We start from the raw sequence: 21,054 nt of genomic DNA, 5'->3' as shown, positions 1-21,054 counted from the left end.
GCATAGGCACAGCTATATTTAAAGAAAAGCAGATGGAATTGGATTCTTAGTTATACTTGAGGATGTTGCAGTTAATACACATTTTTCAAGGGCTTTCAATTATGGCTATTATTAGGCTTTAGCATTAGTCCTGTACATTGCCCAATATTATAATATATATGGCCCTGTAATGCTTATTGAAGGGAAATTGTCAGTTATTTGCTCAGGTTGGAGGAGCAACACCTCATATTCAATGTGGGTAGCCTCCAACCTGGTTGCATAAATGTCCATTTCTCTAACTTACGGTACTTCCTCCCCCTCCTCCCCTGCTGCTTTTCCCATTCTCCATTTTGGTTCCTCTCTCACTTCTGTTTGCATCACTTACCTATCACATCCCTCTGGTGCCCCTCTTCCTTCTTTCTTCCCAGGTCCACTGATCCCTTGGCAGATCATTGTGTGGCTGAGAAGCTGGTGCAGGGCTTCAGGTTCTTGGATGACTGGGATCTCTTCTGGGGGAGGTATGACCTGTTCAAAAGTGACGGGTTGCATCTGAACCCGAGGGGGACCAATAGTCTTGCAGGTAGGTTTGTTAGGGCTGTTGGGGAGGGTTTAAACTAACTAGGTAGGGGGGTGGGAACCAGAGTGAAGGGACTCAGGAAAGGATGGATGGTAAAAAAGTAAAGATAGCGTGTAGTCAGATTGTCAGGAAGGCCAGGCAGGTGATGAAACTTAGTTGCAGCCAATAGACTGAGTATCAAATCATTAGGGATGCAGAGTCAGAAAGGATAGCAAATATGGTACTCAAGGTGTTGTATCAAAATGCTCGTAGTTAAAGAAATTGTTGCAATATTACAGATTGTCAGGTATGATGTTGTGGCCATCACTGAATCGCGGCTAAAGCAAACTACTGATTGTAGTTGGGAGCTGAATGTCCAAGGTTGCACATTATATCGGAGGGATAGGAAGGTAGGCAGAGGGGGTGGTGTGGCTCTACTGGTAAAGAATGGCATCAAATCAGTAGAAAGATGTGACATAGGAACGAAAGATGTTGAATCCTTATGGGTTGAGTTAAGAAACTGCAAGGGTAAAAAGGCGTTGATGGCAGTTATATACAGGCTTCCCAACAGTGGCAGGGAGGTAGACTATGGGTTGCAGCAGGAAATGGGAAAGGTGAGTCAAAAGGACAATGTTATGTTAGTCATGCAGGATAATTGGGAAAATCAAGTTGGTAATGGATCTCAAGAGAGTGAGTTTGTTGAATGCTTAAGAGATAGCTTTTTAGAGCAGTTTGTCGTTGAGCCTACTAGGGAATCAGCTATACTAGATTGTGTGTTATGTAATGAACTGACGGCGATTAGGGAGCTTAAGGTAAAAGAGCCCTTAGGAGGCAGTGATCACAATATGATTGTGTTCAACTTGAAATTTGATAGTTAGAAAGTAAAGCCTGATGTAGCATATTTCAGTGGAGTAAGGAAAATTACAGTGGTACGAGAGGGGAATTGGCCAAAGTAAATTGGAAGGAGCGTTGGCAGGGATGTCAGCATGCAGCAATGGTGTGCATTTCTGGGAAAAATGAGGAAGGTGCAGGACATGTGTATTCCAAAAATGAGGAAATACACAAATGGTAAAATAGTACAACCGTGGCTGACAAGGGAAGTTAAAGCTATTGTAAAAGCAAAAGAAAGGGCATACAACAAAGCAAAAATTAGTGGGGAGATAAAGGATTGGGAAGTTTTTAAAAAACCTATAGAGATCAACTAAAAAAAATCATTAGAAGAGAAAAGATGAAATATGAAAGCAAGCTAGCAAATAATATCAGAGTGGATAGTAAAAGTTTTTTCAAGTATGTTTAAAAAAAAAAGAGAAATGGGAGTGGATAAAGGACTGCTAGAAAATGAAGCAGGAGAAATAATAATGGAGCACAAGGAGATGACTGATGAAGTAAATGAGTATTTTGTGTGAGTCTTCGCTGTGGAAGACACTAGCAGTATGTCTGATGTTGTAGTGTATGAAGAAAGAGAAGTGGGTGCAGTTACTGTTACAAGAGAGAAGGTGCTCAAAAAACTCAAAGGCCTAAAGCTACATAAGTCACCCGGACCAGAGGAACTGCACCCTAAGGTTCTAAAGAAGTTCTTAGAGATTGTGGTGGCATTAGAAATGATCTTTCAAAAATTATTGGACTCTGGCATTATGCAAGAGGACTGGAAAATTGCAAGTGTTACTCCACTCTTTAAGAAAGGAGGAAAGCAGCAGAAAGGAAATTATAGACCAGTTAGCCTGACCTCAGTGGTTGCGAAGATGTTGATGAGGTAATAGAGTACTTAGTGACACAGGGCAAGATAATGCAAAGTCAACATGGTTTCCTTCAGGGAAAATCCTGTCTGACAAACCTGTTGGAATTCTTTGAGGAGATTACAAGTAGGATAGATTAAGGGGATGCAGTAGATGTTGTATATTTGGACTTTCAGAAGGCCTTTGACAAGGTGCCACACATGAGGCTGCTTACCAAGTTAAGAGCCCATGGTATTACAGGAAAGTTACTAACATGGTTAGAGCATTGGCAGCGAGTGGGAATAAAAGGATCCTTTTCTGGTTGGCTGCCAGTGACTAGTGGTGCTCTGCAGGGGTTGGTATTGGGACCACTTCTTTTGTGGCTGTATATAAATGATTTAGATGATGGAATAGATGGCTTTGTTGCCAAGTTTGCAGATGATGCAAAGATTGGTGGAGGAGCAGGTAGTGTTGAGGGAACAGGATGCAGAAGGACTTAAACAGATGAGGAGAATGGGCAAAAAAGTGGCAAATGAAACACCATGTTGGAAAATGCATGGTCATGCACTTTGGTAGTAGAAATAAATGTGCGGACTATTTTCTAAATGGGGAGAAAATCTAGGAACCTGCGATGCAGAGGGACTTGGGAGTCCTTGTGCAGAACACCCTGAAGGTTAACTTGCAAGTTGAGGCGGTGGCGAGGAAGGCAAATGCCATGTTAGCATTCATTTTACAAGGTCTAGAATACAAGAACAAGAATGTGATGCTGAGGTTTTATAAAGCACTGGTGACGCCTCACCTTGAGTATTGTGAACAGTTTTGGGCCCCTCATCTTAGAAAATAGGTGCTAGCATTGGTGAGTTTCCAGGGGAGGTTCACAAGGATGATTCCAGGAATGAAGGGGGTTATCATACGAGGGACGTTTGATGGCTTTGGGTCTTTACTCGTTGGAATTCAGAAGGATGAGGGGAAATCTCATTGAGATCTTTCGGATGTTGAAAGGCCTAGACAAGGTAGATGTGGAAAGGATGTTTCCCATGGTGGGAGAGTCGAGGACAAAGGAGCATACCCACAGGATAGAGGGGCGCCCTTTCAAAACATGCAGAGAAATTTCTTTAGCCAAAAGATGGTGAATTTGTGGAAGTTGTTGCCACATGCAACTGAGGAGGCTAGGTCGTTGGGTGTCTTTGAGGCAGAGATTTATAGGTTCTTGATTGAACATAGCATCAAAGGTTACGGGGAGAAGGCCGGGAACTGAGGTTGAGGAGGAGATAGAGAAAAAAAGGATCAGCCATAATTGAATGGCAGAGCAGACTCAATGGGCCAGATGGCCTAATTCTGCTCCTATGTCTTATGGTCTTATATCATATTCCTTCTTTGGCTCTTTACATCTTCCAGCTATCACCTCCCAGGTTCTTCCTTCATCTATCCTTGCCCACATTCCCTCCCCCCTCACCTGGTTTCTCCTATCACCTGCCAGTGTGTACTCCTTTCCCTCCCCCCACCTTATTCTGGCATTCTCCCTCTATCCAGCCCTGATGAAGGGACTTGGCCTGAAATATCGACTGTTTGGTCCCCTCTATAGATGCTGCCTGACTTGCTGAGTCTCTGCTGCATTTTGTGTGTGTGTGTGTGTTGCTCAGATTTCCAGCATCTGCAGAGTCTCCAGTGTTTAATTCTTTGCTGTTTCCTATCATATGATGGTTGCAGATTAAGACCATTGTGCTTTCTGCTGTCCAACAGAACAAATGGCCTTTGTTTTTAAACAGCTTGAATATGGAGCAGTTTAATGAGAAAGCAATGTTAGCATTTACTGATACCATCCTCCCCTAGTTATTTCCTATAACTCTGTTAACCTTACTGCAGCTAACTACGCTGGGTGATGTTCTTGTTGCTAACATGTATTTTTTTTCTTGTATTAATTCTGTAAAGTTTGCATGTGGCATTAGTAATTATGTACATTGAATTTAATATTAAAGAAGCTTCCTTCACAATTGGAGCTGCAAGCTAGATAAGAATGTAGATCAATTTTGACGTGAGAATGTATTTGGATTCTTACTTTTGTACTTGATTATTTACAAATACTAGAAATAGAACAGTCGTTTGTCATTACCAGTATATAATCTCAAATCAATTTCTTTATTTTAAATTTGCTAAATATCAATTATATTGATACTAATATAAATCTGCCTTATCTTATAATTGTATTAATAGGAACAGCAATAGTAGCCTAGTATAATTATCAGAAATCAAGTTGTACAGTAAATTTAAAGCTGTTCTAATTGAAAATATTAAGTGATATTTCATCTGACCGGATATAATTGTTAACTTGCACCTATAGTTTGAATTTGTGTTGACATAGTTATTGCTGTGCTAATCTTTTCCATTTTATGGAATGTGTGCAGTCAATAAACAGATTCTGGTCAGAAAAGCGATTTCTTGTTTGCATCATGTCTTGTTAGGTATTAGCAGGGTATTTGTTTATATAGCATTAATGACAAGTAATTAATAAATAATGTTCATATTCAAATAAATAGACTTTTCTTTGCTTCCTCAAGAACTTTGGACCAGAAGAAGGATGGCTGCGTAGTAGACATTCATCATTTTAATGCAGGAGCCCAGTCTATCTTAGCATATGCAACAGTAAATGGTTCATTAATTGGCTGGGACCTGAGGTCATCAACAAATGCCTGGACATTAAAGCATGATTTGAGACTTGGACTCATCACTTCCTTTGCTGTGGATATACATCAATGCTGGCTGTGTATAGGTATGTATGAATTCCTAGGTCTATTTATCAGGTATCTATTCCCTTTGTTGCACATTTATCCATAGATTTTCATTAAACAAAATATTATCTATTATCAAAATATAGTTATAATATAAAGTTGTAATCTTTACAGCTAAAACTAGTCTTATTATGCAGTCAACACATCAGAGATGTTGTATTTGCAGTGAGTGATAGTTTCTAGGAGCTCCATGTGGCATTTGCTATATTTATATTTCAAGTTGGATTTTTTTGTATATAAAGGGACAAGTAATGGAACTATGGCTTGTTGGGACATGAGATTTCAGCTTCCCATTTCAAGCCATTGGCATCCAGCAAGAGCTCGCATCCGACAGCTACTAATGCACCCCCTCTGTCAATCCTGGGTCATTGCAGGTAAATTCAATACTTCATTCAGATTACTTCTGATTTATTGTTTGTGCCCTCAGTGCCCTGGTATTCTATTTTGCGGATTATCCTCCAAAAAATGGAGAGCCATAAATAAGTTAGAATTGTCAGAAACCTTTACCCCAGGTTGAAGTGTCAAACACGAAGGCAAAATAATAAATTAATTGGTAAATCGATTTTTTTATTGTCATGTGTTCCAAGGCACGGTGAAAGACACATCTTGCATATGGTTTGCACAGATCACACAACAGCACATTAATGTAGGCATTGATTTAAAAAATGGTGAAGGTCAATGGGGACATGCCAAATTTCTTTCACCTCACGAGCGAGTAGAGATGTTGGTGAGCTTTCTTGACCTTGATAGCTGTGTGGTTGTACTGGGGTGAGTTATTGGTGATGTTCACTCATAGGAACTTGAGGCTCAACTGAGCGAGAAAGTATGAAGGAGGTGTACAAAGCAAGCCTTTTTTAACGCAGAGAGGTAGGTACCTGAAACGTGCTACCAGAGGATGTGATGAAAATAGATGTGATAGCAATGTTAAAGAGGCTTTTGGACAGACACTTGGGAATTGAGCGATGCAAAACATATAACGATGTGCAGTTTAAATTGGCATCATAGTCAGCCTGTTCCTGTGCTGTGTTGCACTATGTTCTACAATGTATGTAGAATTATCATTAGGTGACCACATCAAGACTGCCCTTCCTGTCCCCATTTCCTAATGTTCATTTAAAAAATGACACCATCTCCTTGTATACTGTATTGCAATATTTTCCATTTATTGCAACATATTTAATGCAATAGTAATATCCAAAGATTCTATAAAAACATTGTAAAGCAAAATAAAATTGGTGCCGAGCAATACAAATGTACTAAAGCAGATAAAAATAGCCAGTGAAATAGTCATTGTCTCCCACACCATCACCGACTTTATCCGCTCAGGGGACCTCCCATCCACTGCTACCAACCTTATAGTTCCCACACCCCGCACTTCCCGTTTCTACCTCCTACCCAAGATCCACAAACCTGCCTGTCCTGGCTGACCTATTGTCTCAGCTTGCTCCTGCCCCACCGAACTCATTTCTGCATACCTCCACACTGTTTTATCACCCCTTGTTAAATCCCTTCTGACCTATGTTCGTGACACTTCTCACGCTCTTAAACTTTTCGATGATTTTAAGTTCCCTGGCCCCCACCGCTTTATTTTCACCATGGATGTCCAGTCCTTATATACTTCCATCCCCCATCAGGAAGGTCTCAAAGCTCTACGCTTCTTTTTGGATTCCAGACCTAATCAGTTCCCCTCTACCACCACTCTGCTCCGTCTAGCGGAATTAGTCCTTACTCTCAATAATTTCTCCTTTGGCTCCTCCCATTTCCTCCAAACTAAAGGTGTAGCTATGGGCACCCGTATGGGTCCTAGCTATGCCTGCCTTTTTGTTGGGTTTGTGGAACAATCTATGTTCCGTGCCTATTCTGGTATCTGTCCCCCACTTTTCCTTCGCTACATCGACGACTGCATTGGCGCTGCTTCCTGCACGCATGCAGAACTCGTTGACTTTATTAACTTTGCCTCCAACTTTCACCCTGCCCTCAAGTTTACCTGGTCCATTTCCGACACCTCCCTCCCCTTTCTAGATCTTTCTGTCTCTGTCTCTGGAGACAGCTTATCCACTGATGTCTACTATAAGCCTACTGACTCTCACAGCTATCTGGACTATTCCTCTTCTCACCCTGTCTCTTGCAAAAACGCCATCCCCTTCTCGCAATTCCTCCGTCTCCGCCGCATCTGCTCTCAGGATGAGGCTTTTCATTCTAGGATGAGGGAGATGTCTTCCTTTTTTAAAGAAAGGGGCTTCCCTTCCTCCACTATCAACTCTGCTCTTAAACGCATCTCCCCCATTTCACGTACATCTGCTCTCACTCCATCCTCCCACCACCCCACTAGGAATAGGGTTCCCCTGGTCCTCACCTACCACCCCACCAGCCTCCGGGTCCAACATATTATTCTCCGTAACTTCTGCCACCTCCAATGGGATCCCACCACTAAGCACATCTTTCCCTCCCCCCCTCTCTCTGCATTCCGCAGGGATCGCTCCCTACACAACTCCCTTGTCCATTTGTCCCCCCCATCCCTCCCCACTGATCTCCCTCCTGGCACTTATCCGTGTAAGTGGAACAAGTGCTACACATGCCCTTACACTTCCTCCCTTACCACCATTCAGGGCCCCAAACAGTCCTTCCAGGTGAGGCATCACTTCACCTGTGAGTCGACTGGGGTGATATACTGCGTCCGGTGCTCCCGATGTGGCCTTTTATATATTGGTGAGATCTGACGCAGACTGGGAGACCGCTTTGCTGAACATCTACGCTCTGTCCGCCAGAGAAAGCAGGATCTCCCAGTGGCCACACATTTTAATTCCACATCCCATTCCCATTCTGACATGTCTATCCACGGCCTCCTCTACTGTAAAGATGAAGCCACACTCAGGTTGGAGGAACAACACCTTATATTCCATCTGGGTAGCCTCCAACCTGATGGCATGAACATCGACTTCTCTAATTTCTGCTATGGCCCCACGTCCCCCTCGTACCCCATCTGTTACTCATTTTTATGCACACATTCTTTCTCTCACTCTCCTTTTTCTCCCTCTGTCCCTCTGAATATACCTCTTGCCCATCCTCTGGGTCACCCCCCCCCCTTGTCTTTCTTCCCGGACCTCCTGTCCCATGATGCTCTCATATCCCTTTTGCCTATCACCTGTCCAGCTCTCGGCTCTATCCCTCCCCCTCCTGTCTTCTCCTATCATTTTGGATCTCCCCCTCCCCCTCCCACTTTCAAATCTCTTACTCACTCTTCCTTCAGTTAGTCCTGACGAAGGGTCTCGGCCTGAAACGTCGACTGCACCTCTTCCTATAGATGCTGCTTGGCCTGCTGCGTTCACCAGCAATTTTGATGTATGTTGCAGTGAAAGAAGTATTTGTAGTACAAACCATTCCAAGGTAACAAATGTTTCACAAACATCCATGAGTTGATTTTTGTCTAGAAGCTGGAAGATACACAGAAATTACTCGATTATGGTAACCATACCTTCACAGTATTGAAATGATTCGCACTAAAAGTGCGCAAGACTGCTAAGAAAGAACAATTGCTAAAAGTGGAGACAGAGTGGGAGTTATTTCTGTCATTGATAGGAATGAATGCATGCATGTACATTGAGCTTTTGAATTTATTGACATGGGAATTCATTTTTGTGTAGGAGTGTCATAAGTTGTGGAAGCTTATAGTGAAAAGAAAGATCTTGACGTGGCAAGGAAGTAGAAAATTCTAGAGCTTAGACCGTTGGCTGTAAACCTATCAGTGGGGTGAGATCAAATCTGGGTATGCACAGAAATGGGGGAGCTTGAAATTTTGTGTACAGATCTGGTCATAGAAAGTGCAGAAGAGATTTACCAAGACATTGCCAAGAATGGGGAGCTGCAGTTAGTAGGAAACATTGTATATGCTGTATTTATTTTTGATTTTCACAAGAATGTAGGACATAGAAGTCTGTCCTTGCAGAGGTTTATAAATTTGAGAGACATGGATTGGATAGATGGTCTTTCTCTCAGGGCAGGGGAGTCCAAAGGGCACCTAATTAAGGTGAGAAGTGTAAAGGAGATCTGAGGGGTGAGTATGTCACATCAAGAATGGTGCTTACTTGGATGAAGGAGCTTGTTTAAAGGCATTTGGGCAGGTACTGGGATATGAATGACGGAGCAATACAGAACTAATGCAGAGAAATGCGATTAGCACTGTCAACATGGATGTTGTTGCTGATTTTGCCTAGACAATTCTATGATCCTGAAGGTTATTAGGCTGAAGGAGATAACAAAGATTAAAAGAGGCCAAGGATCTTGAAGGGATCCCTCTAAAATCTCATTCTGCCTAGTTGAGGAAGAAGGAAATTTCCTCGTCACAGTTTCCATTGAATTTTCCAAAATAAATGTTAATAGAGTTTGAATCAGTTATTAAGACATGTACAGTATGTAATGTAAGATATTACTTGCATATAGACAGTAGAATTGCAAGGATAATCCTTTCTTCTCATCCGTCTCATATCTCTAACTCCGCTGTAATGGGTTCCCACAACATGCCAGCATGTCGTCATACGAACAAGATAGATGCTGGTATACTTAATAGAGTGAAAAATGGTGCAATCTTTAGAGCTCATGTATTAAATACACAGTGCTACCTCATCAAAAATGACAGCACTACTATTGTTTTCTTGCTTTGCAAATTAAAATCTGTCAAGCATTTAATATTCAGTGACCTAATAGTTAACCATAGTTAAAAAAGAAATGATTAAACTTTGAAGGTGTGTTTTTCTCTTTAATTAATTCACTATTTGCAAAATTTCAAGCAAATATTTGCAATTCCTTATAGTGGCCAACATACATTCTGAATATTTGTTTTGACATTTCCCTTCAGCTGTGCAAGGAAATAATGAAGTTTCAATGTGGGACATGGAAACAGGGGACCGGCGATTCACTCTATGGGCCAGCAGTGCTCCACCTCTCTCTGAAATGCAGGTTTGAAGCTAGATCTTCAGTGCTTAAGATTCTTTGTTATCCATGGGGGGGTTAGTAGCACCTTTGCTTCTGAGTCAGAAGACTGAGTTCAAAATCCGTTGCGACTACAGTACAGTAGATTAATGCACTTCTGCATTACTAAGAAGATAGAGAAGACAGCATTTGTCCGGAAAGTGGTTAACACCATTATTACACAAATGGTAATAATACACTAAAAAACTTCAATATCATAAAGCAAAGATCAGCATGGTTTTATGGAAGTTTATCATCCACTGAAAGCAGAGAGCCCTGGGTGAATGCCTCGGAAAAAGATAACTTAAAGGAGAACTAGCAGAAGTATTGTATTCAGAATTTTTAAAAAAACATTCCATAAGGTCCCTCAGGAGATTGTATGCAAGTGAGAGATCATTAGCTGGGAATAATATATTAGCATGGATTGGGAATAATATATTAGCATGGATAGGGAATTTGTTAACAGGCAGAGAAGAGGCAGTATGAGCCAATTATTTTCAGTGAGTAACTAGCTAGGTGGAACAAGTAGGCTTGCTTTTAACCCTATTTTTTGCACACTTAAGAAAGATCTCATCTTGGGATTTTTGAACTAGGAGCATTTTGGCCTTCGCCACAGGGTACATCATTACAATCTTGTAAAAATAAACTGTCCCTTTTTGTTGGTAAGCAAAGCAAGTTCAAAGTCTAATTGATTACATTTCATTTTAGCCTTCAGCACATAGTGTTCATGGAATCTACTGCAGCCCAGCAGATGGAAATCCTCTGTTGCTAACAGCTGGATCAGACATGAGAATAAGGTATTGTACTTTTGTAAATTTTTAAGACCATAAGAATTAGGTCATTCAGGCTACTGAGTCTGTTCTGCCATTTGATCATGTCTGATTTTTCCTTCTCAACCCCATTCTCTTGTCATCTTCCTGTAACCTCCAACACCCTTACTAATCAAGAGCCTGTCAACCTCCACTTTAAATATACCCAACGATTTGGCCTCCACAGCGATCTGTGGCAGTGAATTCCACAGATTCACCAGCCTCTAGCTAAAGAAGTTCCCTCTAATCTCTGTTCTAAAAGAGGTCCTTGTATTCTGAGGCTGTGCCCCCCTCTGGTGTTATAGATTCCCCCCCCCCACACTATAGGACACATCCTCTCCATGTCCACTCTTAACTAGGCCTTTTAATATTTGGTATGTTTCAAAGATATCTCCCCTCATTCTTTCAAACTTCAGTGACTACAGCCCCAGAGACATCAAAAGCTCCTCATACTTGAAGAGCATTATTTGGTAGTATCTGAAGCAGTATTTTTGGTGTTAAATCTGATTTCCAAAATGCATAAAATAAAGGTTATAATCATTTTTGGTCTTGTAATTTAAAACTACTATGAAGTTTTTTTTGTTTTCCTAACTGGGAATACTATAGAGTGAGCAAAACCTTTTATTTTGTATTGGTGACACACGTCAAAGTTGCTGGTGAACGCAGCAGGCCAGGCAGCATCTCTAGGAAGAGGTACAGTCGACGTTTCGGGCCGAGAGCCTTCATCAGGACAAACTGAAAGAGCTAGTAAGAGATTTCAAAGTGGGAGGGGGAGAGGGAGATCCAAAATGATAGAAGAAGACAGGAGGGGGAGGGATGGAGCCAAGAGCTGGACAGTTGATTGGCAAAAGGGATATGAGAGGATCATGGGACAGGAGGCCCAGGGAGGAGGAAAAGGGGGGGGGGGAACCCAGAGGATGGGCAAGGGGTATAGTCAGAGGGACAGAGGGAGAAAAAGGAGAGAGAGAGAACGAATGTGTATATAAACAAATAACGGATGGGGTATGAGGGGGAGGTGGGGCATTAGCGGAAGTTTCATAAGTCAGTGTTCATGCCATCAGGTTGGAGGCTCCCCAGACGGCATATAAGGTGTTGTTCCTCCAACCTGAGTGTGGCTTCATCTTTACAGTAGAGAAGGCCGTGGATAGACATATCAGAATGGGAATGGGATGTGGAATTAAAATGTGTGGCCACTGAGAGATCCTGCTTTCTCTGGCGGACAGAGCGTAGGTGTTCAGCAAAACGATCTCCCAGTCTGTGTCAGGTCTCGCCAATATATAAAAGGCCACATCAGGAGCACCAGACGGAGTATATCACCCCAGCCGACTCACAGGTGAAGTATCGCCTCACCTGGAAGGACTGTCTGGGGCCCTGAATGGTGGTGAGGGAGGAAGTGTAAGGGCATGTGTAGCACTTGTTCCGCTTACAAGGATAAGTGCCAGGAGGGAGATCAGTGGGGAGGGATGGGGGGACGAATGGACAAGGGAATCGCGTAGGGAGTGATCCGTGCGAAATGCAGAGAGAGGGGGGCAAGGGAAAGATGTGCTTAGTGGTGGGATCCCGTTGGAGGTGGCGGAAGTTACGGAGAATAATATTTTGGACCCGGAGGCTGGTCGGGTGGTAGATGAGGACCAGGGGAACCCTATTCCTAGTGGGGTGATGGGAGGATGGAGTGAGAGCAGATTTTATTGGTGATATCAGTTTGCTTGATAGAATTTTACCAAGATTTAGAGTGTGTGACATATTTTATGCTTTTAATGAAGATTCCACCATTTTGGAAATGGAACAGTCTTCTAACTTTTGTCTTGGTATTTGATAAAGCTATTTTCAAGTTTATTCATAGGATTAGTTAAATGCAGGGTAAAACTCACTACTTACCAGTCTACCTATCTAGAGGAATCCCAACTGCAATAGTCTGATCAACACTCGGTATAAGTTTACGCTGCTTGGAACCTGATTGTAAGAATTTGAACTATGTTGGCAGAGGTTGAAGGGGCAAGATTTCAAGGGTACTGTATATGTGCATTCCAGTTCACTGCCTTGTTTTATAAATTGTAAAGCTTTTTATCTACTTTATTAATGATCTCTATTTCCCCATGGATTCCACTTCAAAGTAGCTAGCATTTCAAATTTTGTAAATATTGTATGAAGAAATGTATTGTTTGTAGTCAATTTAAGGAGATTCTCCAAATCATCTTGATGATAATGAGCAATAATAGTCCTGCTGTTACTTTGATTGCATTACTGCCTCTTAATTTACACCTGCAGTCCACATTTTTCTCATCTGCCTTTAACTTTGTTCTCTTGTTTTCCAAATGGTCATATACAGGCGATTCCATTTAATTGGGCCATTGGTTAATCAGGGCAGCCAATTATTTGATACAAGTCTTAAAAAGCAAAAAAAAAATCAAGAAAATAGCCAAGATTTACTTTGTTTATTTGGGACACTATGCTGCTTATTTCAAGCAAGAGACTTTTTGAGCAGATTTTAACTAGCATAAGTTGTGCGTGCTTGTATGGCCATTAGACGCTACACCTCGCTTAGAGCAAACAATTTTTAAATAGCGTCCGCTATATATGTTTGTTTTCAAAAAGCGGTGATCTTTGTCACTGGTAGTTGGCTAGAAATAAGCAGTAAGACCATTCCGATTTTTTTTTTTTTGCTCATTGCTATTTCAAGCATTCAGGCTTGAAGATGCCAGAAACAGGCCAAGAGTGAAAATGAACAATTTCAGTACTTCCAGGAAGGAGCTATGCAGAATTTGAAGGTATAATCATACAATCATTACATAAAGCTATACTTCCGGTCAAGATGGCGCCTGCATACAGCGCGGCCACAGTCGACATCTTCTGGATAGACCACAGAACTATTTATTTCACTTCTTTTATGTTTTTTTAATGTCTGTTTTTCATCTGAAATTTGGTTCCCGAACTGTTGGAGCCTGTGAGTTGCAGTTTAGAGATCATTTGGGTGATCCAGCACTCTGCAGTCTCCAATAAGATACTGGGAGGCAGAGGCCGCGAGCATGAACCACGTGGCGAGGGACGTTGTGTGAGAGAGAGCCGATTAAACCTTCTATTGTTTGCTGATCAAAGCCACGAGGGAGATTGAAACATCGAGGCAAATGTAGAAGGTGAGCGCCGGCTGCTTGCCTTTTGATCGCTGGTGGGATCACTCTGCTCCTGGAGAAGGAAGGCTGTGTGGCCTGCCACTGTATCCGAGGTTTTCTGCAATTTGGATTGGACTTGGACTACGGACAATAGACTTTTTTCAGTCTTACAGTTTGTTTATATTCTGTGTTTTTTGGTCAATCTTTTTTTTTGTGCGGGGAAGGAGGATATATGGGTTGATATTCCTGTTCCATTTTTGTTTCTTGTTTTTTGTGTGGGGTGGGGAAATTTAGGGATTGATGATTGTGCTGCCATTCTTTTCTTTCTTGGCTTTATGGCTGTCTGTCTGGAGAAGAACAAGTTCATAGTTGTATACTTTGATAATGAATGAACCTTTTGAACCCTTGAATCATTGCATTTTAGCCACGTTGCTGATAGAATATTTAAAATTGTACATATAGTCGGGGAATTTTCAGCCATCTGCCAAACCAAACCAATTTGCACATTGTGCAATTCTGGCAAATATTTTTTGACTTTCCACTCAGAGCATTACCGCTGCTGGAAGCGTTGACTTCTCGCCAGAGGCTGTCAAACATCAGCGGTTTGTGTAAACTTTGGGTGTTGTGAAAATTATTTTGATTTGTTTTAATTAGCAATATATTTTTATATACATCATTGTTTACCTTTTTAACTGATGTGAGTGCTATTCCAGTGCCAAGTCTTGGGTGGTCACAGACTTTCCCAACAGAACAGCACAAGTTTCTAGTCTCAAATAAGAGAAAATCTGCGGATGCTGGAAATCCAAGCAACGCACACAAAATGCTGAAGGAACTCTGCAGGCCAGGCAGTATCTATGGAAAAGAGTACCGTCGATGTTTCGAGACTGGAGGAAAAAAAGATGAGGAGTAGATTTAAAAGGTGTGGGGAGAAGAGAGAGAAACACAAGGTGATAGGTGAAACCGGGCGGGGGGAGGGGTGAAGCAAAGTGGTGGAAAGTTGATTGGTGAAAGAGATACAGGGCTGGAGAAGAGGGAATCTAATAGAACAGAAGGTCATATATGAAAGAAAATGGGGTGGGGGGGAGGAGGAGCACCAGAGGGAGGTGATAGGCAGGCAAGGAGATAAGGTGAGAAAGGGAAAGGGAGATGGGGAACGGTGAAGGAGGGAGGTGGGGGCATTACTGGAAGTTTGAGAAATTGATGTTTGTGCCATCAGGTTGGAGGCTACCCAGACAGAATACAAGGTGGTGTCCCTCCAACCTGAGTGTGGCCTCTTCGCGACAGTAGAGGAGGCCATCGATTAGATATTGGAATGGGAAGTGGAATTAAAAAGAGTGGCCACTGGGAGATCCTGCTTCTTCTGGTGGATGGAGCATAGCTGCTCGGCGAAGCAGTCTCCCTATCTACATTGGGTGTCACCGATATAAGGAGGCCACACCGGGAGCACTGGACACAGTATATGACCCCAACAGACTCACAGGTGAAGTGTTGCCTCACCTGGAAGGATTGTTTGGGGCCCTGAATGATAGTGAGGGAGGAGATGTAGGGGCAGGTGTAGCACTTGTTACGCTTGCAAGGATCAGTCCCAGGAGGGAGATCAGCGGGGAGTGCCAAATGAACAAGGGAGTCGCCTAGGGAGCAATCCCTGCAGACAGCAGAAAGTGGTGGGATCCTGTTGGGGATGGTGGAAGTTACGGAGAGTTATGTGCTGCGAGCGGAGACTGATGCGGTGGTGGGTGAGTACAAGAAGAACCATATCCCTGGTAGGGTGGTGGGAGGATGAGGTGAGAGCAGATGTGTGTACAATGGAAGAGGTGTGTTTGAGGGCAGTGTTGATGGTGCAGGAAGGGAAGTCCTTTCCTTTGGAAAAAGGAGGACATGTTCCAGTCTAATCAGTTCACTAATGAACACGCATGCTTCCGACAGAGGTTGCTGATAAGCATGATGCATAGCACATTTTTGTCTTCTGTATCTGAAATGTAACCTAGTGCTTTCTGTATTGCCTCATAAAGGCAGGCTAACTCGATAGAATACCTCAGTAGCTTCTGATTTTAAGTTTCTAGAGACTTGAGTACAATAGGGGTACTGCATTTTCAGAGGCTATCTGTCATAAGGGGTGTTAAACTGAGTCCCAGTCTGGCCCTTCAGGGATAAAGATTGCAATGGTATTATTTTGATGAAGAGTAATATACTAGTCAACATTAAATAATCCCTCAACCAATATTAAAATATTGTTATCACAACATTGTGTCCATTATCATGTAACTAATTATACTTCATTGGCTACAGAACAGAGGTATTCTGAAGTTGCAGATGGCACTATGGATATGCATCTTTCATTTCTTTCCATGGACTCTAGACTCTTTTCTATTGAGTTAATTAAAACATGTGAGTTCTTTCTAAAATAACTCATCCTGAAAATGATCAGTTTTGTTACAGTTCCACTCTAGCCACTAAAACAGCTGCAACTAATGTTAATTGTTAATTTAATTGTACTTCTTTTCATGCAGGTTCTGGGATTTGGCATATCCTGAGAGATCATATATTGTAGTAGGAGGTGCAAATGATGCTCTGCATTGTCCATCTGTTTCATACTATAGAAAGATAATTGAAGGAACTGAAGTTGTGCAGGTAGGCTTTGTAAACATCCGAAGTTCTTTAACTTCTGTTGAAGTGCGCAAAGGTAGTTTTTGTGCTGGATGTTAGTTGTTTGTGACATAAAAACCCAATATATAGTTAATTCTTAACCTCAATTAACTGCTTCTAAACACAACTTTAGAGCAAGCTCTGATGTGTACATTAGTCAAGATGGCTTTTTTTTTAATGAAGCTGAAAATGTTGGGAATACTTAAAGTCAGGAAACCTCCAAAGAAACAGAAATCAATCAGCTTTCAATTTGATTTCAAGACTCCTCTTAGCCAAAACAAAGTGAATATGAAGAGCATTTCAAAACATTTGGATGAAGGAATGACAGCAGGGAAAAGATAATAACACCCTTCACAGATGTGCTGTGAACATTCCATAATATGCTTTTAAACATATACTATAAAATGATTATTGGAAAACTGGAAATCCTTAGGTACCTCAGCTGATGTTAGCATAACACAAAATTGAGGCATGATGCGGGGAGAACCAATAAAGTAAGTTTTCTAGGATTGTGATTTTGACCACTAGATCATTTCAAAGCAGTGCACTAGATTCTGGAAGAACTTTGTGAGAAAGGTGGCATCTGTGGAGGGAATGAACAGTTAACATCTATGGTTGAAACCTTTCATCTGATGAAAAAGCAGAGAAGAAATAAACCTAATTAAAATTCCATTAAAGAATTGTAACACATCTCTTGAAGAAGATATTCCTTTCTGACAAGCTGAACAAACTTTTTGGTTCATGACAGATTTATTACTTCCAGCTTTTATTTTTATTTTCTATATTTTCCTTGGTTTAATTGGAAGTAACCAAGAGTCTCTCCCATATGCCACTTCTTGAATGAATATAATAGCTAAGTTTAATGTGCTCCATCAGATGTTTGTAAAAGATCTGAATTTTAACAAGAACCAGAGGAGCTCAAATCAGTCCAGAATTTTAGTCCACAGTCAAGAAGAGATTGACTGCAGGACTCGGTTAATAAAAGGCAAAATGCTAGGAACTTTCAGCTGATCAGACAACATTCCATGCTGAGGAAAAAAAAGTTTCTGATCATTGACCTCATACTTTACTGTTATTTCAGATTTTGAGCATTTTTTAAATTTTGTTTTTCTTAACTGTGGTAATTTGATTATCAAATATCTTTACATTGGAACAGTGATTATCCTTTGTAAGTATATTGCAAAAAATTGGAAGTCCTAACGGTATGAAAAATTCTGTAAGAATGCAAATTCTACGCCACACCGCCCCCCCCCCCTTACATTGTCATATATTAGGTTTTAACTGCCAAGATTATTTGAGATTCTTGAGGCTTTTCACAGATTTTTGCCAAATTGCCTTTCCAGTGATATCTTTTAAAATTGATTTTAAATTTGGGATACCAGAAAATTAAAATAATAGAGGAATTGTCTTTTAACTTGTGTACTTTGCTTAAATATGACCCTGGTTTATGACACTTTTCTATAGTCTTAAATACTAATTTTTTTTAAAAGATAAATTGGAGTAACTTTTTTCTTTTATAGAAATAACATTTCTGAATAATATTTGTACTTGACCTTCAGAATTTTAGTTTCAATTAAATGAGAACATCAATTTTTGTTTTGAAAGGAAATTCACAGCAAGCAGAAGGTTGGATCATCAGAAGATGTGCCTCGCAGAGGTCCTGAATCTCTCCCAGTTGGACATCATGATATTATCACAGCTCTTGCTGCTTTCCAAACCACTCAGGGCTTTATTGTAACTGCTTCACGAGATGGGATTGTCAAAGTTTGGAAGTAAAAGTGGCAGATGTATTGAAGAGAATTTTAAATAAACTTGTATTAATACATTTGTTTGCAATATGAAGGTTGGGAAATGATGCAGGAAATTATTGGTTCATGAAAATAAAAGCCTAATATGTATAATGTTTTATCATAAAGAGCATGTTTGCATTTTCAAATAATTCAGCCTTGACAACCTAATGGCATTAGAACTCCAGGAAATGACTGCATATATTGTTTCAGAATCCTGAGTATTTGACTAATAGCAGTTATAAACTTGAAATGTATTCTCTCCATTCTGCATGTGTGTAAAGAATTCAAACTCACTGTTTGAACTTTATTAGTATAAAGATGTGTATAATGTTTTACATTCAGATTTATGACAATTCCAAATAATTTCACTGTTTCATTCAGGAGCACTTTAGAATTTAAAAGAGAGTATAACTTTAAGTAAATTATATTAATATTTTTGGGCACCTTTGGAGGGATGAAATGTCCTGTATGGATTTCCTTACTCGTCAGCATAGTTCTATGAGGGAGACCTCTTGGCAGTAGATGCTTGGAGTCATTAAAAGTAAACTCTTTCAATATATGCAGCAGTTTTCTTTTGCTTTGAGATATTTTGATAGTTTTGAAAATGAAAGTAGAAATACTGGCATATTAGCTCAAGTGGAAGAAGTACTTGAGCAGCAGTTTAATACAAGGTTGGTGACCACAATGAAATCCAAGTTTTACAGTGCATTTACACTGAGACCCCACTATATGAACCATCAAATGGGAATACATAGAGCTCCTCTACAGAGATTTGTATTCAGTTAAACTCAAATTAATTTTCAAATGACATAAATGTTAGCACTATGGAAACAGTAAACAGATATCCAAAACTGGTTGCCTAAGTTGACCAGGGTGTTTCGCAAAGAAGTTGATTTGTTTTAGAAATGCTTCTAGCTTGTCTGAAGGCATCAGCTCAAAAAACCACAGCAAAGACAAAAGTAATCTTTATCAAAAATGTGCATTTTTCTTTTGCTTTGTGACATGTTGATAGTTTTGGAAAAAAAGGTAGAAATACTGGCATATTAGCTCAAGTGGAAGATTATTGTGAAATAAATTCCTTTAATATTTAAACTTCTAAAAAACCAAAAGGAGATAAGGGTGCAGTATAGTAAAGTATTGAGATTTGTTGGGATCAGTTGGTTTGTTAGTGCATTCCCTAATTTGGTAAAGATATAAAAATGTTGCAAACACTGGACGTATTTCGTTTTATTAGAATTATTTTAACCTTTTGGCTTCAGGAATTTGGATTATATACAAAGTAAAGCAGTTTTGTCAACCAACTGGCATGAAGTTTTTTTTTGTCAAGCAAGCAAGATGTACAAAAAGGTGAATAGTTTAAGTTGCTGCCGGCTGTTTTCCTACTGTTTAAGTGATTATGACATGAAAGTATGTGCTGCATAGAAAACTGCATCTGGGTAGTAAATGATATGATGAAGCTGTACAATACATTGGTAACCCACTTTGTAACACCTTACGGAATCATGATCCATTATTGCACTCTTCATCTGGGGCATGAAAGTATATTTACTAAACAAAAATTTAAATACTTTTTTTAAAACTTAGAACTTTGCTGAATGCGCATTACATCAATGATATTTTGACAACAACTTTTAATTAGAAGTCTTATTCAGAGAATTGCACCCTGAGTGCTAATTGAGGGTATCAGTGGAGTCTCAAATTAGAAAATAGTAGTAGCTATCAAGGAAAGAGTGGAAGTATTGGCTGAAGAATGAGTTATCAAGATCCTCTGAGCTGGTGTGAGGACTAAACAAATGGAAAATAGTGCGCTGTTCAAAAGATTAAAATGAATAGAATTGAAAGAAAAATAACCCATTTTTAGAAATTCTCAATTTAATTTGATGTACTAATAACTACTAATTTGTGTACTGATACCATAAGACAGAGGAACAGAATTAGGCTATTTGGCCTGTCAAGTCTGCTCTGCCATTCCATCATGGCTGATTTGTTATCCCTCTCAAACCCATTCTCCTGCCTTCTCCCCATAACCTTTGACACCCTTACAAATCAAGAGCCTATTAACCTTTGCTTTAAATATCCCCCCTCCAAGAGGACCACAACCTTGCAGAGTTTGGAGACTTGCGTGCCTCAGTGTCCCGGAGAGCGATGTTGGCTGGAATTAGGGCTTTATGCTCTGGCTCTTGGTAGGGTCACCCATGCCAAACAGGAAAAAGGTAGAGGCCAGACTAAGTTCTCTGGTCCTCTTGGTTCAGGGGGTTCACCTCAGGACTAACAACACTGACTGGTAAAACAAAACTGTTACGGAAACAGCAATGAAGAATCCTTCTACATCTAACTGACGGTATTCTGAGTCTCCCCCCCAGAACTTGCATAACCAAGAGTAGTGACAACCGAGCTACTGATATGATGAAGGAAGCCCTGAACACTTCCAGAGATGGAGGACCTTCATTACTACCTTAAACGCCAGCCGCCTAGCAGGTTAAGTATACACAATCACTTGCCCTCCACAGCCATCTGTGGCAATGAATTCCATAGATTCACCATCCCATTTTGAGGCTGTGCCCTCTGGTCCTATACTCACCCACTTTATGAAACATCCACTCTATCTAGACCTTTCAATATTTGATAAGGTTCACTGAGATCTTCCCTCATTTTTTTGAAACTCCAGTGAATACAGACCCAGAGTCATTAA

General features: G+C 40.6%; 1 protein-coding gene across 2 annotated transcripts in view; it reads left to right on the top strand.

The window, feature by feature from the left end:
- pik3r4 (phosphoinositide-3-kinase, regulatory subunit 4) overlaps positions 1 to 19,853 on the top strand; it is a 60,353-nt gene extending 40,500 nt beyond the window's left edge. Inside the window, exons 15-20 of one of the 2 annotated variants that reach the window (XM_063069802.1) lie at positions 4,809 to 5,020; positions 5,282 to 5,413; positions 9,895 to 9,995; positions 10,716 to 10,804; positions 16,437 to 16,557; positions 18,178 to 19,853. In XM_063069802.1, coding sequence (XP_062925872.1) covers positions 4,809 to 5,020; positions 5,282 to 5,413; positions 9,895 to 9,995; positions 10,716 to 10,804; positions 16,437 to 16,557; positions 18,178 to 18,348 — 826 coding nt within the window. In that variant the 3' untranslated portion in view covers positions 18,349 to 19,853. The remainder of the gene's footprint in view (positions 1 to 4,808; positions 5,021 to 5,281; positions 5,414 to 9,894; positions 9,996 to 10,715; positions 10,805 to 16,436; positions 16,558 to 18,177) is intronic. The other variant, XM_063069803.1, reaches the window with a different exon arrangement.
- The last annotated feature ends 1,201 nt before the right edge of the window (positions 19,854 to 21,054 follow it).

The sequence above is a fragment of the Mobula hypostoma genome, chromosome 17 (genome assembly GCF_963921235.1).
Source record: "Mobula hypostoma chromosome 17, sMobHyp1.1, whole genome shotgun sequence".
Taxonomy (NCBI): Eukaryota; Metazoa; Chordata; class Chondrichthyes; order Myliobatiformes; family Myliobatidae; genus Mobula; species Mobula hypostoma.
This window is presented reverse-complemented; position numbering and strand designations above follow the sequence as displayed.